Raw genomic sequence first — 18,096 nt, 5'->3', positions numbered from 1 at the left:
AACCGTGTAAATCATAAAATGAATCCTGATAATCATGAATGTACTGTAATATGTAGGATAAATTAGGTCTGTATAAATTGATTTAGAAATTGATTACATTTTCGTATAGATAAAAATTGTGTGAAAGCCAGATATTCAAATCATTTCGTAGTTTGTACACAACCATTGAACTTTGAATGATCTACAGTTAAATGTACACAAACTGATAACCGAACAATCGCGTCGTCTGCAGTTCTGGCCTAGCGGTCAACGTTTTTATGCGAGATAGTCGGTGAGAGCCGCTGTAAGACCGTGGCTGTGAGTGCGCCAAGATCGTACCAGCTTCAAGCACAAGTAACGTGCATAGGCTGCACTCGTTCCAGTATCACATACTTCAGTCAACGTAATAAACTCATGTCTTCACTATTAGATTTAGCGTCTAGCTTATGGAATTATCGGAGAGTGCTATTGCGACGTCACACAACGGTATCGCGTTGGGAATGCGTCGTAGCTTGACGCCTGAACCGGCGTGACGTCATAAGTGCTGCTAGTTTTTCGCACTACCGCAAGATGACGGAATTTTTATTTCACATTTTACCGTCTATCCTGTTCTTTATCCCATGACCGCCACGACCTGGGCTTCACAAATTGCATTGTTTGCATCAGTCATGGCATCAGTTTGGATTATTGTTGGCATATGACTGCGTTTGACGTGTGACACACAGCAAAGGTTATAATCGTTGAATGTTGCCAAGTAGTGAAAAATGATAGATAATCAGGATTCAAACGATGAAATACAGTCGATGGCGCGGAGGTTTCAGACTGTAACAACGATGGAGAACATTGTGAGTGGTGCGAGACAGGCTACGCAGCTGACTAACCCACTAACGTCGATCCGCGAAAACCATCTCGCCGCCACTATGCCAACGCAACATCACAATAAACAGGACGTGAAGAAGGAAGTGGGAACATGTAAGACTGACGAAAGTGATATGGTGCGCTCGTTGCCAGAGATTAATTTGCCTGAGAAAATAGTACTGATAATTGACATTACCAAAGAAAAGGACTGCACCCAATTCAAGTTAGGAACAGGAGCTACCTACATGCCTATGTTTTTAATCAAAAGAGTTGTTGAAATTTTTGTTGGTGCAAAGTCGATGATCAATCGAAACCATGAGTTTGCCATAATGACTCTATGCTCCGAGTCGATCAAGTGGGTTTGTGACTTTACCGCCAACATCAAAACTGTTCTCAATACCCTAGATTCCCTTGTGGAAGAGAAACTGAAAACAGATGACACTTCATTTGACCTGAGCCAAGTCTTTGAAGCTCTTATCACTCACACCGATTTGCCAAGATACACGGAGTCCAATGAAATCCCCTCGTTCATCACAAGGGCTATATTAATCTACTCGCGATCAAACTGCATTCCCCGGTTTCGAACAGGGAATAAATTTTTCGAGCTGTTGTCAGATAATCCATACTTTGTACTGGATGCTTTGTTTGTTCACGAACCGCCAAGTAGCGAGAACATGTGCGAGGAAGTTTATAACGAGCTCACAGCTCTGGACGCTAAAAATTTATCTTATATCCTAGAAGTTGGAAGAAATGCCACGAAGCTCCATGACAATATGGCTAAATTACTCGCGCATCCTATGCAGAGGCCCTTGCAAAAGAATGCTTGTTACACCATTTGCATACCTGGAACAAAGGAAGAAACTCACTCAAATGTTTAGTAATGATTTTGTTACTCCGAGACGATATCATTTACTTTGATATCATCCTTGATCTCGTGATCATCCTAATATGTAATCTGCAGTTTTACTTGTAGCATCAAAGACCTATAGGTGTATATTTTCAAATGCTTGGAACATAAAATACTAAGGCATTAAACTTTATGCTCGGTCAATAAAAACAATTAGGATTCAACTCACAGGGTTCAATTCCCAATTTCATCATGAGCTATTCCATTTGCAATCCTTATGTTTGTAAAAATTTTGTAATGTCATCACTTTTCAATTTCTATATAGTGCATATAATAAGGCTATTATAACAAGCCTCACACGCTTTATTGTTAAGTGTACGACTAATATATTGATTTTCTCTAAAGGCTGCCTGTTGAGATTGAATTACCAGTATCCCTTCCTGTTAAATTGATGTATTTACATAGTAGTTTAATAACACCATATTTTATTTAAGAAATATTGCTTATACGTAATTTCTAAAACTAGGTTTCTTGCTTAACGAACTCCAAATATCTCCAGCAGTGAGGATACGCGTAGTTTAATGTCGCGAGGCAAAGAGTGATTTGAAATACGACAATCGTATTTGCTTTGCGACAATATCTGAAATTTGACAATGCTTATAGATGTACGAAATCGTCACACTTAGTTTTTGCGGCTCAATAAGCTCGTTGGTTATTTAAAGTTTTGTTTGTGATCGCGTATTGCGAACAATAATACTCTTTTCTGCGTACTGTTGATGGCAAGGATCGCTCTAGGCACTGATGCATAAGTTCCTCACTGACGGCACAATTCGAGGTATAATTCCTCTGTAGAACTTGTTTCAAGATGTACGTCGACTGCAATTAATGCGGCGAGGATTACAGAACTAAAATCTATAAATCCTCCATTCAGATCGTTCGATAACGCGGCGGGGATTACAAAACTAACCTGTAAATTATCCACTCAGATAGTTCGTGGCCCCTAGCAGCGTCCCGCTGCAACATGGACAGTCAGTTTATCTCGCCTGGTAAATGTTCGGTTGCATCCGGTGCAGACGAACGGTCTCTCGCCGGAATGAACACGTTGATGCCTCACCAAGTTCGAAGCGTGCGCAAACTTCCGTCGGCACTGATTACACTCGTACGGTTTTTCCCCTGTGTGCTTCCGGCGATGTTTGTTCAGGTCGCCTGCATGTGTAAACCTCTTCTGACAAAATTCACACCACAAGAAACGGCCCGGCCTTTTGGCGCTCAACAGACTAGCGTCCGAGCCGCGAACTTTGACGGTAATCGCACACGCGGGAGGTCCAGCCGGCCTATTCGAAACAAATGAAGAAATGAAAGAAAAAGAAAAAAGTGGAAAGCTATGAATATTAGAAATGATTCAGCGCTCTTGAAATCTCTGATCGGTATGATTTTCGATCATGGTCCAACTTACGATAAACTGTTCACTTTCCCCTCGTCGGTACTCGCGGGTGTTCTTGACGCATTCCGTGACTTTTCCGGAGTAATTGTTTCATCAGCCATGTCGCCAATATCTGAATGGTCATTTCTAAGGCGTTTGCAATATGGGTTTACCACTCTTTTCGTTCCTTGTGAACCCCCTGATCGCCGGTGATCGTCGGAAGGACGAAGAGACGGACTTAGCGCCGACGGGAAATCCCCGGACCATTGAGGACTCGCGTGACGGATATTTCTGACTTCAGACGATACGCATGCATCACATATTACGGACGAACCCTCAAACGCTTCAGACTTCGGCTCGGCATGGGACGGACATGCGACCTCCTTCGCTGTCGATCTGATAGACGCAGATTTCTCACTGTTCTCATTCACCTTTTCGCTACTTTCCCGAGGTCCTTCTTGCGGCAACTGCAAGTTTACATTAGGCTTTGTCTCGCAGTTGTCCTGATGCTCGATGCCGTCGCTGAAATTCGGATCCGGATCTATCTTCTTTATCAATCGTTCGATTTTCGCAATGCAGACTGCGCATACGGTGTTCAAAATCTGCAAAGTGGAAAGATTAATTTTTCTACACTTTGCCCGTCAATTTTCTGACCGAAAAATGCTGTTTACATAGTTGCTCCGATCATTGTTAAAGACGGTGAAAATAAAAAATTGAAAAATGTCAACTCACAATGAGCTTCAGGTTGGCTTTCTCAATGAGGATATGCTGCCTCTCTTCGCTTCCGTAGATGGCAATTTTGTGCTTGCGAGCGCAGATGCGGCACCGTCCAAGAGCTTGACACGCCATATTTATGGGTTACGTAGAAAGTTGAGTTTTTGCAACAAATTAACTCGTTATAATTCGATCTACGTTGGGAATCAATGCAACTGTCCTGACCCTCCACGTATCTGCAACCCAACGTCGCTGACCACCGCTTGCCGAGGTATAAACGACAACTGCCGGCAAGTGGCTGAGATACTATGGAGAAGGACGACCTGTCGCGCGTAAGCAGCGTGGTGGGGGCGTTGGGGAATACCCGTCCGGAGTTTCCAATTAGATCGGTGATTTTTTCTTGACCTCTTCTGTTGCCGCCATATTCATCCTACTGACTCTCTCTGGACCGTTGTGTCAATTGTTACTTCCCTATTCCTCTCTCTGATTCTCTGTATCTTATCCCTTCCCTTTCCACCGCATTGTTCATTCCATGTACCGCACTCTTTTTCTGTACCAATCTCCCTCCTGCTAACGCATAACGCTACGTTTCTGCACACACTCTCTCAAACAAAAGAACGCGATAGAATTGCAGGTGTGTACTTGAATTGAGAATTATTTTATTTCGAAAAATGACTAATTGCAGCCGTTATAATTCACGAACTGGCATTTCCTTTGACGTTAATGTTCACTCCTGATTTTCTATGTTATCTTTTTCAGATCATAGACTTCGAAATATTATTTTTATCTGCAACAATCGGGATAAGTTAGACTTGTTGTTGCTGCACAACGCAATTTATTTACACACGTGATAGAGAAACCAATTATTCATACTTCATTCATAGATTTTATTTTTAATATACCTAGGTATATGTGATGCAGGGCAAGAATATGATGCGACGAACTGGTGTGTTCAAAATGCGTTGGTCCCTTTTGTCCTATAATAGTAGTAAATCACGAGAATCGTATCAAATACTTATAGATCTTCCATTCACACGTTATTTCTAACACTAAAAATACTTTTAAAAAATGACACACGCGCGCACTCTCACAAATACTGTAGCAAAACTCTTCCGTATAAAGATCCTATTGTCGATCGATTTATGTTTGACACGTATCTATTAAGTACTTGCCAATACATAAATATATCCGTATCACAGTAATAAGTATATACAGTATGCTTACACTTATATAATATCCAGATCATTATACACTACGCACCGTATGACCTATTTCTAGTATCGCTGATATTACAAAATTATCATAACCCAATTTAGTATGGGAAGCGATGGTACGCGGGAGTTACGTAACGCGATTTCCTGCGTCCCAAGTTAAGGTAACCGAGTATTTGAATATCCGTGGCTATGATATTAATCAAGGCATAAACAATTGGCCGTCCATACAGTGCCTGTTGGAAATTAAATTATAAATTAATAACTCGTCGAATTCTTCAATCCCGACATACGACTCTCTCTGTCTTCCGTTTTATTCGTTTCATGTGTTCCTTGTGTATCCTATAGATTGTAATACCTGTTAGTATCAGTATAACCAGAAGTTTCATGTAATTTTCGTATCACCGAAGGAGAAGATAATTACGTCTACTACGTCGATATATTTTAGACAAGTTTAACCGTCATTTCGCGTCGTGATAAAAGAAGAACATTACGCCCTTGTAACGAATTAAAAATGCGACTTCGAAAATATTTCAGATGGCAATAAGTTCGGTCGTTTAAATCGTTGCTACAGGTAACGGAAAACGTTGCAAATTCGTACCTGTGAAAAGTCACATCTCGAAAACCATCACTTAATTGTTCGATTCGGTGATCATTTTATCGATGAATACTATTGGCAAGTAAAAGTGTGACTATTGAAAAAACGATTTTAACAATACAAATTTCTTTGGTTGAAGACGCCGAACTGGCTTTCATCGTCAAATCGCGAACGACCGAAGAAAGCCATCGAATTATGATGAGCTGTTCTCTGATCAGAGTCTCGTTTTCGGTGAGATCTGACATCGCGGTCGTCGTCGTCGTTGGCGTGGTCAATGATTTTTTCGTAGTCATCAACTCCGTTGTCGTCTCCGTCGTTTGTGTCGTCTCCGTCGTTTGTGTTGTCTCCGCCGTTGTCGTCGTAGTTGCTTCCGGAGGTCCAATTGGGGTGTAGCTTCCACATCGTGGAAACTTATCGGGTACCGGTGGAAAGTCCTCGTGCTCACCGACTTTGAATACCAAGGCCATCCCAAGTTCCACATGAAACTCGATGTGGCAATGGAAGAGCCAATACCCTGTTAAATGGTCAATAACATTCTCTTTCAATCTACTGGTGCATCGGTCAGTATAAGGTTTCCGTGCTTCTTGAAAGTTCATTCGAGTCGCTTACCGGGGTTGTTGGCGTGGAAACGGACAACCGTGTAACCTCCATCAGGAACGGTTACTGTATCCTTGATTGGGGCCTGACTGAGCTTTCTTTTAATAAGACCAGCAGCGTCTAGTCTCTTAACTTCATCAACTGTAACATTTTTCCCAACCCTCTCCATGGCGACAACTCGGAAGTCGTGACCGTGTAAGTGAAACGGATGGTTTGCATCATAGGTAAAACCTGTTGATTGAAAATAAGATTTATTGTAGTCGTTGGATTGAAACCCGAATGCTGAACTGAGTCCTCTCTTATCAAACCGTGGGTTTACCTTTGTCGATTAGAACGAGCTCCACCACGCTTCCCAATTTTACTTGGAGAACGTGAGTGCACGCGCAGTAGTTATCTTCACAATTTGAAACGCTACTTTCGTTACAGAACTGATCAGGCCGGATAGCTTCGCGTTGTGAGAGCAGTGGAAATTCCGGTAGTTTCATTGATATGTAATTAAGTTGGGGCGTAAATACCCTTTGACTGTTGTTTATCACTAAAAAGGTAGAAAGATTATATCTCTGGATAAGAAGATACTGGAATGGGTCACTTGGGAGACACTTGCACGTGTGTTCATAGTTCAGTGTAATTTATCTGGTTATAAATTATTCTTGAATACGAGTGATGAAAAACTACCTTTGTGAAAGCCATAGAGATCTTTCCGATGAAAATGGGGGTTATCTTTTGCATAAAAATCGTAGGAAATATAGAACTGGTAATCCGGATCTTTGGTGTTGGCCTCGTCGTCGGGATCCAGAGAATACAGCAACGGTATGCTGATGGTCGCATTATTTTCCATGCCTTGATTCAGCGCATTGACTTGCTATTGCAGAGCAGATAAGAGATGCACAAATTACGTGTCAATTTTCCGAAGAAGTATTATTCTTAGCTGCTCGTCGAAAATGATAATGAGCTCACCAACGCTTTCGTTGAGGTTGAAACATTTCGCTCGTAAGACACAGTTGCGGTTGGCTCGACCTCGGGCGCTCCCATATACCGTAGAATTGCTACCTGGTTTGCCCTGGTGAACCGCTCATCGCAGTCCATAAGGCCCCGGAACCGAATCCAATAGTTGTCCTGCTTCTGGTTTGCCTGGAGGATAAAGTCGAATCTCTCCCCAGCGTAGGTAACTAGCGATTCGGCTGAAATCGATCGTGTGGGTTAATTAGACGTTGTAATCTACATATATGAGCTAGGTGGAAACCCTAAATTTTTCCCTCAATTCACCTTCGACCGGTTGGATGTCGTTTCCGTCAGTGCTGATTACATAGATGGTGTGATTGTCGATTGAGATCTCTATTGGACAGTTGAGGAACCCGGCGTTTATCACACGGAATCTGTACCTTACGCTCTGAAAGAAGTTCGAAACGGTTAGCTGCATGCACATGAACCCACACGCTGAGTCAATTATGTCAACACGTACCTCTTTCACGACGAAAGTGGCGAGGGGAGTTTTGACACCATTGTGGCGACCGAGGCCGTTCACCAGAAGGTTTACGGGTTTGTTGTCACCATCAGCGTGATGGTGAGCGAGAAACTTATCGGCGCCAGTCTTGTGATCCCAATCCATGACGATCATCGTGTGCTCAATTAAGTCGTAGTACTTAAAGTGAGGGTCCAGACGAGGTGGAACGCGGACTATGAGGGGGCCGATAACACCGTCGCCGCGCTGAAACCCTGCAAATCACAGAATTTGGGTTGATGAGATTTGAGAAGAAATAAGACAAGGGTGACCGGGTCTATCCCCCGTGCTCACCGGAATGCGAATGCCAAAAGTGGGTCCCGGAGGTGGCGGCGATGTAGTGATACCGGAAGGTGGCTCCCGGATGAACCGGGCACTGCGTTACATAGGGTACGCCGTCCATGTAGGGGGTGCTGCGATGGTGTTGTCCGTGCCAGTGTATGGTCGTGCTCTCCGCGGGCAGCATGTTGTGGACGTCAACTATTATCCTGTCCCCCAGGCAGACCTGAATGAATGTCGAAGGAATTAATAAAGAGATATGCGTTATCGGTAATCGGTCGAGCCTTGTGCATTATCTTGATATATACTTTACTTTTCTCGAGAGTCAAGGAGGAATGGCGCCTACCTCGATCGCGGGTCCTGGCATCTGCCGGTTGACTACGACGAGGGATCGCTTCACGCCGTCGGCCGGAATGCAATCCTGCCTGAAGCAGTCGGTTATATTTGAGAAGCAGTCGAAGCAGGCTTTGCTCATGGTGTGATAAGCCTCGAGACGAAAATCGTAGCGACATTCCATGGAGGGCTCTCCATCCCTGCATCTTCGCCGACAGGGGTGTTTGCTCAGGTCCGTAATTGCCTCGCTTTCGGAGATGAATTTTGGCTCCATGAACGACGCGGGTCCCTCCTCAGTAGCCGTTATCACCGTCTCTGTATGCAAATGTAGAGTAAAACACTACTAATAGACCACATTTCGTTAGAAAAAATATCACAAGTAGTTAATACGTCCATGGGAATTTGTCAATTATATATAGCCTCACATAACTGCGTCCTGAGATTCCGACAGCTATTATGTACCTACTATTTATTTCTTTATTCCATTTTTCTTCTATGTGCGAATTAAGTGACGGAGAAGAAACAAAGTAATAAAACACGTACTCCCGACACTATTTAGAAATATGATGAAAAACTATTTCACTCAATTCAATTTCATGCCGATCTTGGCAATCGAAGAAATGATCCAAGGGGGAAAACAATACCGTATTGTTCCTAATATAAGCCGAGGTTTTCTTTTATCGTCAACAGCATCCGCCAAAATCATTCTCGTCTTGTACGCGGACCCGTATTTGGTGCGCACAACTAAGAAAAAACGCCCTGAACTACTGTCTCAGAATTGGGCGTCATCTTATACGCGGGGTCAGCTTATACTCGGAACAATACGGTATTTCAATTTGTTCAAGGTGCGTTTATTCTCACCTGCAAAGGCTTCGTAACCCAGAGACATTATCTGTGCCCCCAATACCACGAGTTCCAGGCGTAGCAGCATGTTGGATCTGAAACCCATAAAGGAAAATAGGAAAATTAATCCCTTCCCGTGCCATTTAGCTCGACGAAATCCTGGTCCAGGCGATAGGGGACGACGCGACGCGGGCCAAATAGGCCAGATTGATGTTCAGAACAGCTGTGTTTTGTCCCACACGCCACATTAATGTAGTGAGAGTATTTAATTGGGGATCATTTGTTTAATCGAATTTTGTAAAACCCAACTATTTATTTAAACGGTGAATATAAGATATTTGGTTATAAGTTTACAAGTTGTATTATTCGTAGTAATTTATAAATTTAATTTGTTATTGTAGTGACGTTGGTATTATCTATTAGGTCATTTTTTGAATTCGTCAGGAATTCGAAATAGTTCTTTATGAGACGGATTAATAATTAGTTCAATTGATGGTTAGTTAAGTCGAGATATTCGGTTAAGACTTGAAATTTTTAGGTAGTTGTTGTTGACTTGAGGACTCGACGTGTACTGACTTTTTGGTAATGATCAAAGAAGGAATTTGGAAGATTTGGAAATTGGAAGAAACTTGTCGGCCGGATGATTTTTTGCACTGGTCAATTATTGTGATTGGTGGGAATTTAGGATTGGTCAAGAACTTGTACCGGACGTGTTGGTTATAGAAGTGGAAATTTTTTACGTAGGAGGGAAGGGGGAGCACGCAGGTATATCTTAAAATTAAACAATACGCGACTCTTCCGCACTTTTGCTTATACACAGTCCGGGCAGGCCACTCACTGTCCATATCCGGCAGCCAACTGAGTGTGCGAGTGGGAAAAACCCGTGGATAATTAAGAAGTAATGATCCACGCTGGAAGTCATGTACAAATCTTCGATTACTTAGTCATTGTTCGATATTTCTTATCGTTTATGGTCGTAGTTCCTTCGGCGCGGCATTATCTTGCCAAATGTGGGACCTTTGCCTTTTCTAGATGGCTTCCCTGACTGGCGATTTACCTTCCATCGAAGTCCCAACCGTAAGAGAATATATAGAATAAAATAAGACTATTTATATTAAAGAAATTGTGTTGATACACAACCAGCTGCGATACAAAATTGTTCGAAATCTAGATTTTCGAAAGTGTCACTGATTAGTAGTCATTCTAATCATTGTCAACATTTCGAACAGTTTATCTTTCGTTGTTTTATTTTCGCATGTTTGAAATTTCGATACATCGGCAGTTCGAAATATCGACCCTTTCAAATTTTGACCCCCATCCTTTGGTACAAAATTTGTATCAACAGTCAGACTCGTCAAAGCAGGGCAACGGGTTAATATCACTCAAGTCAGTCAATTCCTTCACAATGCTCAACTTTTGATAGAAATGTGATTCCGTTATGAGATTCAAAGACTTCAATTCGGGCGTCATGCTTAGCGTGCTGAAAGATAGACGGACTCATTATTTGGACAGGAAAGATTGTGTAACAAAGCGCGTTAATTGTCGCCCGATTACGTGGATCATGTGTGAAAACGAAGGTATTGATCGACTAATGAAGTCTTCATACCGCCTCCAAGTAAGGTTCTCCTTGTTTGTAACGTTTATTTTTTATTTCATCCCGCGGCTATGGCTCAATTAAATCTACTACTCACCGCGTGTATACCAATGATTTTTATTTATTCTTGTCTTTATTTCTCACTCCCGATCAACCGTCCGTTTGTTTCAAAACTTTCTAACACGCAGTCGGTCGCTGCTTCAATTTTATTCTGTATAACAGTATTCGATAGTGTATAGGTACATGTACATATCCATAAACGGGCTTACCGCATGTACAAAAATTCCACAACGACGCAGAATCGAAAAGAAGAAAACATGACAGACGAAGTAAAATATCACCTATATTTGCTCGCCGTAACGTGAACAACTTTTACAACATCCAATTAAACGAGCACTTGCGAATCTCGAGCGTTTATATCCCTCCTATTTCGCTTTAAGTAAGCGGGTAGCCGACACGTTATTTTGCTGCCGTTTCATCACCGTCGTTGCTCCGTCTCCGAATAGACGGAACATCGCGTGCGAGTTGACTTTGCCAATTGGGGAAATATATAGAATCGGTCGAGTTCTAATCGCGTTTTATTTGATTTCTTATAATCCCAATCGCAAAACGATGAAGATAGTTGGCTATGAATGAACAAACTAGTCTGACTGGTTTCAATTTTCCGTCACTTAATGCGAAAAGATCCGCTAGATTTTCTGTTGAAAGAGTTGGTCCTAAATAACGGGTTTTAGAATTCTTATATCCAGATTAAATCGTACCCTCCGATTCTGAAGACGAGGTCCTGAGATTTGAAATTTGATATTACAAAAAGTAATCTGCACGATTCCCTATTTCCCAAGTTCACTTATTCATCACTCTCGGTTCCGTTTACTTGACGAAGAATTATTTCTCAGAGGGGCGAAAGAGGCAACAAGGCAGAATTCAATTATTTCACAGTATCGTCCCTCTTTTCAGTTGCATGCAACATAATATGGTCAATATACCATTGTTATCCGGTAGAAAAAAAAAAAAAAATGCAATGGCAACAAACCCCGTACCAAATTTGCCGTTGGTTTCTTCTTTCGAAGTATTCCTTTAATTGATGCAAGGCGCAATATCACCGAGAATCGAACTTGACGAACTTGATGAATCGAACGGATGTTGAAAACTTCTCCCAGTATTTGGCACTGCACCGCGGGTTAATCCCCCGACTCTGCCGCGTTGCTGATAGCGGAGCTCGAGGAAACCGATTAATCGCGACTACTCCCTGAGGGGAAAAATCGACGAGTGCCTTGAGTGGAGGTGTCGATGCCGAAAGACCGGGTCTCTACGAAGAACTGACGGCCAGTCCGCAGCTCCCGTCTCTATGTATGTACGCACAAGACTCGATCGGAGGTCAAACGCACCCCACACGCTCTCCGAGCTGCACGGACAGGTCTCGATGAGCTACCGGACCCCGAAGACGTCATCGGGGATTCCGCAATACCTACGCGCGATGTTGAACGATTCCAGGATTCATCCTCAACGCGTTACGTGCCGGTGTATATTATACAGGTATACCGGCCCCACACGTAATTGGCTCTACGGAAGCGAGAAGATTAATTTAAAGTTCACGCAGTGCGACTCGGGTCCCGGAGGGTTCGATCATTCGTTTCATTCTCTCCTGAGAATTTTCTTTTCAACTTGACTTGTATTTTTGACCATTTATTTTTATTTTCATTTCTTTCACTTTAGCGCAAAACACCCACAAATTTTTGTTCGCGGAGCTGTGAATGCGGTCGAACGTATACATGATTGTTAATAACGAGCATAAGACTGGTAGGAGATAAATTTAACTATAAGCAAAAAATATGCACAAATATAACAGATAAAAATGTCGTTAGGTTTAGAAACCGGAATAGTTATTACCACCGCGAGTGCAGCGAGTCTAAACCGCTGCCCGGGGTAGACGGAATTCGATTTGATAATTCTATTTTAAGAACGAACTTTTAATTTATTTTTTAATTTATTTAATTTAATTTCCGACAGCGGACTGTGCACGCTTCCTTCTTATTCGTCTGTAGCGATCCGGTCGATTGATCCAGGCAGGCACGTATGAGGCATCGTTTACGAAGCCGGATCTCCGTGACGTCGCCGTACATAAAATCCTTAGATAATAAGCAGGTATTGTAATATTTGTGCTATACGTATCGTAAACCTCCTTATATGTAGCATTATATAGACTGCGATATTACCTCAACTGGATCCAAAAAAAGTCTATTTCAACCGCTTGGTTTGCCTGCATCATCGAGGAATTTGCGAATTTCTCGAATCAGCATATGGCGAAAATAACCACCTGCTTATGCAAATTACCTTTATTACTTGCCAGAGATTCCAGATCGCAATTGGAGTATTTGCATATTTCAAAAATCTAATACGCAAAATAGACAGATCGTATTTCTCATTTCGGAATAAACAAATTATCGCAGATACCGCATATAGAATCTGGGCAGATCCTAACAATAAAAAAGCAAATTTGAAGCCTAAAATTTCTGGTAAGAAGTTATCGTTTTCATCCCACAAGAAGTTGCATTATTGAACGAAAATTTTGTTTTTCATCATTTCAGCACGTTCAAATCGCGTGGTACGTGAATGTATTTGCAATTCTCAGATCAGGATAATGTACACCTATATGTGTATATACAGCGCATGGCAGTCACGACGTAAGACGCGAAACACTTTTATTCGGAAAAGAAGAAGGCCACGCGCACTTCATATCCTGCAGAGGAAACTTGAATTACAGGTATTATGTCCTACGTACACCTCAAACATTTCACAGTGAACTCTGTTGTTGTTCCAGTCCATCGTGCCGCAACCTTTCACTTTATAATATCACGATGCAGACACGTGCGTAAAACAATATACGCAATTCTTACAGCTTACGTAGGACCGCATGGCACGTATACAAAATACGTACTGACATCGATTGACAACGAGCCGAAGAATTTTCTGTAATTTTTGGAATCGAGGGCAGGATGCACGCAGCGCGTTGCAAGCTTTTGAACGGAAGTTCTCAAGGGCGGTTCGGGCAGCCATGAAAACCGGCTTTTGCAATCCCGGAAGGGACGATCCCCCGATTCAGCTGCATCAAATTAGCGATGAACATATCTCGCGTCATACGCCCGTTACAGGTGTGTACCTGTGATATCGTAGACGGTCCCGAGAACGCGATATTACGTAGATCGATTCTTGAAATTCATTCGGTCATGACGCCGACAAGGACATTGAAGAGCTTCTAAAAACTGCAGAGCGTAAATTTAGATTAGCGGGTTCCCTTCCCGGCGTAATTACTGCGCGCCTTTGATTCCACCTTGGCGGCGTTTAACAACCTTACTTCGAAACTTCGAAGGATGTATCGGATTTTCAAACGAAACGCGAATGCAGAGAGATGAATTTCGTATTAGGAAATTGATATTCCTGATTCAAAATTAGCGATTGACAGTTATTCCAGATTTTTGGAAATCAGAATATTCCCTCTTGATTTCAAATTCAAGATACGATACTCCCATTCCGTAGAGATTCGCAATCAGTCATATACGTAATGCACGCGCTATGCCTAATTGGAGGCCTAGAAACTGTGAATAATACAGGAAAATATTTACTTGAGTTGTAAAAGGGTGAACGGGTTTATTGCGAGTCTTCAAATTTATAGCTACTGCGGAAGCGTTGCTCTTACGTCGCCACATACAGGTATTAATTTCCGCAACATCGGGTATTTTCGTTTGTTCTTACCTCTTCCGCGGGGAATTTGCAACCAGCGCAATTGTGCCGCACAAGGATATTTTCTGTCAAAAGTGTGCAATCACTCCGTGATATAATTACTATGAGGGAAAACCGCACGAAACTTCAGGGAAAAAAAAACTTGCCTGACTGCAATGTTCAATGAGGCGTTCACACTGAAATCGAAAAATTTGTTCGCCTAAACGAGGATAGAAGAAAAACCCGTCATCGTGAATCTTACCGTGCGGTGTGGGACAATTAAGTAATACGGTAAAAGTATATGTAGGTGATGAATAAGTGCAGGTTTATTTACGCGTCTGATAGGCACAGCTAGCAAGCAATTATCAGAATGAATGCACCGGGAATAATCCGAGAGCCGTGCAAGCGTTACTTGAAAAAGATAGGTATAATAAATGTATGCTTTTTTAATTTGGACAGTTACCTCACGTTTCTTCATATTATGGATACATAAACGATAAACCAGGTATATATGTATATAAATATATATATAGTGTGTGCACATGCAATATACTTCCCGGTGTATTAATTCGGGAACTTGCTCACTAGCTGTATTATATGTGCGGATAAACCAGTACGTATTCATTATTTATATCCGTATCGTGTTATAGAGCATTGAGTTCAATCGAAGCAGTATCACAGCGGCTTTACACTTTTGCGCCCCGTAATCAAAACCCGGTACTTTTTATGTAAAACTTTGACCGTTATGTTTCTCGAAAACGGTTGAGTGTTGACGGATAAGCCGAGACACGTGTCCGCTTATTTTGACCCCCTCTTCCACCGAACGAAGTTTCAGGGAAATCGGTTGTGGACACGTCTGATGTTCTCCTCGTAAGTCACGTCGAGATTCGTCATACAAAATAGAAGGACCGAACAACGGGGATAAAGTAGAAAAAAGAATCGAACAACAAGATGATTTCTGTACGTAGCGAAGTTGTAAAATTAACCTTTCACATTCCTTTCAACGGTAACAAATCACTGCATGAGAACAATTCTGCTAGCCATTAGTTTTCGAAGACGGGCTCGCAGAATGGCAGAGTTCAGTGACTGGCGAAAATCAACCGCGGATACTTGAACTATGCATTGGCTATCGTAGTAATCTCGATTCTTTTTCAGCTACCGTACCGATGGGTATACTATACCAGGCAAATATTAAAAAGAAAAGGTTTCTTCGCATATGACGGGAACACCCCGGCGGGATGCCGAAGCGATGCAAAAGCCATTCTTGGGAAAACCCGGCATCGAAAGACCCAGCTCGGAACAACCGCTCGTTCCTGTTTTGTTCTTTTTTTCTTATTGTTAGTTCCTCTTCTACTCTTTTCCTCGTCGGGAAATCCCTGGACGCTGCCAAGCCGCAAGATCCGAAGAGATAGGTGATACGTTACCTCGGATCGTCACCGTGGTCAACGAGGGTCGTACATAATTTTTAAGGAAAAATCGGGGGGAAAAATCATTATTGTTCAATATCCGAATGATCTTCAAGGCTTGACTTTTCAATATATACGAATAAATTTTGTGTTCATCGTGGTTTAATAAATTTCAGACAATCCTAAATGTGCGAAGTAACGATTTTTCCTAAACACGCATCGTTACCGTAACGTCGCTAACTTCATCCTCATTAATCGATTCCATCGAGGGCTTTGAATCGCAATAATTTTTGTTCGTTTTCAAATAAAATTATTTGGCAATTAATTATAGGCTCCCTTCAACTTTTCATAGTATACAGTTGATTTTATTTGTTGGGCGTTCGCTCTTGTCGCAAACTTGTTGCAAATAAAATGGAACCTGTTTTCAACTTCTTGATACGTCTAACTGAGAAGGTTACCGTAGTCCGTTAATGAGCGGATTCACAGGGCAGTGAATAATTCTAGAGTTTAACGAACCAAAAGGTAATACATATCCCGTTTATCGCTTTCCATAAGCTGAACTCTCACGAGCCGCTGGTTTCGGCCGCATTGTGGAATTTGTGTAGCTTTCGCAACTGTAAACGATCGGTCGCCTAAATTTGTCGATACCTAATTTTCGGTCGTTTATACCTAATACGTAAAGCGAAATTCGATACGTATGTAAATTTTGGATCGATATCCGTGAAAAAGACCGGAGTCAAAAACAATCCGCCGACTACGATGATCGGGTCTTGTATAATGTAGGAAAAAAATAAACGGAAATTGACGCGATCGCGTGCAAATACGAATATATATATATATATATATTATCTTGGCACACTCTGTTTGGCCGACACACAGCTGTTGTACGAGTAATGCAGCATTGTCTAGAAGAATATACATGACGTTACATGGTCACGTATTCATCGTGCAAATTCGATTTCGCACCGTATTTAATTCGCGTAAAATGTAAGGTCGAATTTCTTTCTCAAGGCTTCACAGTCGAGTGTATAATACAGCGTGCCAGTGGAATTTTATTAGTCGCACATGCCGCAGCCGCATGAAGTTTTTGTCACGTGCAATTTGCTTGAGGTTAAAAAAATATTTATCAAAACTAATTCAATGCACTGTTTATACCCATGCCGAGTAGGTATATCTTAAAATTGTGAGTTAATTAGCCGACAAGGTGACGATGTTATTTCTACTATAGGTAGAACGGAAAGATGATAAATTATTCTAAAATTGCGCATCGTAAATATTCCTTTCAAGTTTTAATGCATTAAACCTCTAAACGAGCTGTGTAATACGCGTGTGGTTACTATAGGTGCAATGATTAATTGACTCAACGTACGGTTCTAATCGCAATTCGCACTGTCACACGTCGATTCTTAAACAGCTCGTATGAGATTGAAAAAACATAGGTATAAGTTTTACGTAAGAATGGTAGTTATGGCTAAAATGCAACGATTGAAATTGCCGGCTGTTTCGATCCTGCGGGATTGTGTAAGTGGAAACAAACTTTAGTACTGATTTTACATAACACGTGAATCCACATTCTCTCGGTTGCCGCCGCGTCTCTTAACGTGCGCTACAAACATCGAGGCATATACAGCGAATATATCGTATAGCATAATGAACGAAACGGATTTTCAAAAATTTTACCAGGCTTTAGCAACATTTTTAACCACCCGGATTTGTATCCGAATCGTCACTATCATCAACTATATCACCTACATTCAATCTACAGTCGTCATTAGGGTACGTAGGTACGTAAATATAACTATTAACGGTCGATTGGTGCTTCTACGAATCTCTTACTTTCATAATTTCTTACAGATTTTCATGTTTACATTAGCACACGTGAGTGTTTATTTCGCAAGGAGTGATACGCGGACAAAATGGCAAATGTCAGCTAGCCGTATGATAAAATACAAATCCAACGTCTGACTTGAATGCGTACGGAAGAATATGTACCTATACCCACACATGTTGCAACGTGAAATATTCGAAACATTTTTTCAACATCACGTCTCTTGCGTTGACGCAAGAACAATTTAACGTTTGAATATTTTTACAAAATATATTTGGAAAATGTTTTTGAGATAGATTTCCAAGCTAATCTTGTAACACTGTCATACGTAGAAGTTTTTAGAACCTATTAAAAATCTATTCAAA

The 18,096-nt window shown here is 41.7% G+C and overlaps 3 protein-coding genes across 6 annotated transcripts in view; 1 reads left to right on the top strand and 2 right to left on the bottom strand.

The window, feature by feature from the left end:
- Positions 1-592: 592 nt before the first annotated feature.
- LOC124216736 (BRISC and BRCA1-A complex member 1) lies at positions 593-1,908 on the top strand. The gene has a single exon (XM_046621623.2). It carries the CDS (start codon positions 744-746, stop codon positions 1,713-1,715), a length of 972 nt encoding a protein of 323 aa, XP_046477579.1. The 5' UTR covers positions 593-743; the 3' UTR covers positions 1,716-1,908.
- A 167-nt stretch (positions 1,909-2,075) lies between these two features.
- LOC124216735 (uncharacterized) lies at positions 2,076-4,107 on the bottom strand. 2 transcript variants are annotated; one of them, XM_046621622.2, is made up of 4 exons: positions 3,840-4,107; positions 3,141-3,709; positions 2,652-3,018; positions 2,076-2,560 (listed from the first exon to the last, which is right to left on the bottom strand). In XM_046621622.2, the coding sequence occupies exons 1-3, from the start codon at positions 3,954-3,956 to the stop codon at positions 2,685-2,687; spliced, it is 1,020 nt and encodes a 339-aa protein (XP_046477578.1). In that variant the 5' UTR covers positions 3,957-4,107; the 3' UTR covers positions 2,076-2,560; positions 2,652-2,684. The 2 variants fall into 2 exon arrangements, with proteins under 2 accessions (XP_046477578.1, XP_046477577.1); XM_046621621.2 differs by having other exon boundaries at positions 2,079-3,018.
- A 542-nt stretch (positions 4,108-4,649) lies between these two features.
- LOC124216729 (uncharacterized) overlaps positions 4,650-18,096 on the bottom strand; it is a 16,940-nt gene continuing 3,493 nt past the window's right edge. The window contains exons 1-11 of one of the 3 annotated variants that reach the window (XM_046621613.2): positions 11,818-12,107; positions 9,202-9,278; positions 8,354-8,655; positions 8,023-8,233; positions 7,690-7,943; positions 7,494-7,617; positions 7,185-7,408; positions 6,903-7,089; positions 6,547-6,762; positions 6,240-6,458; positions 4,655-6,144 (exon numbers count right to left, since the gene is read on the bottom strand). In XM_046621613.2, the coding sequence (XP_046477569.1) occupies positions 5,690-6,144; positions 6,240-6,458; positions 6,547-6,762; positions 6,903-7,089; positions 7,185-7,408; positions 7,494-7,617; positions 7,690-7,943; positions 8,023-8,233; positions 8,354-8,655; positions 9,202-9,271 (2,262 nt within the window). In that variant the 5' untranslated portion in view covers positions 9,272-9,278; positions 11,818-12,107 and the 3' untranslated portion in view covers positions 4,655-5,689. Of the gene's footprint in view, positions 6,145-6,239; positions 6,459-6,546; positions 6,763-6,902; positions 7,090-7,184; positions 7,409-7,493; positions 7,944-8,022; positions 8,234-8,353; positions 8,656-9,201; positions 9,279-11,817; positions 12,108-18,096 lie in introns of those variants that run through there. The other 2 variants (XM_069135042.1, XM_069135043.1) reach the window with 2 other exon arrangements.

The sequence above is a fragment of the Neodiprion pinetum genome, chromosome 4 (assembly GCF_021155775.2).
Source record: "Neodiprion pinetum isolate iyNeoPine1 chromosome 4, iyNeoPine1.2, whole genome shotgun sequence".
Classification (NCBI taxonomy): Eukaryota; Metazoa; Arthropoda; class Insecta; order Hymenoptera; family Diprionidae; genus Neodiprion; species Neodiprion pinetum.
This window is presented reverse-complemented; position numbering and strand designations above follow the sequence as displayed.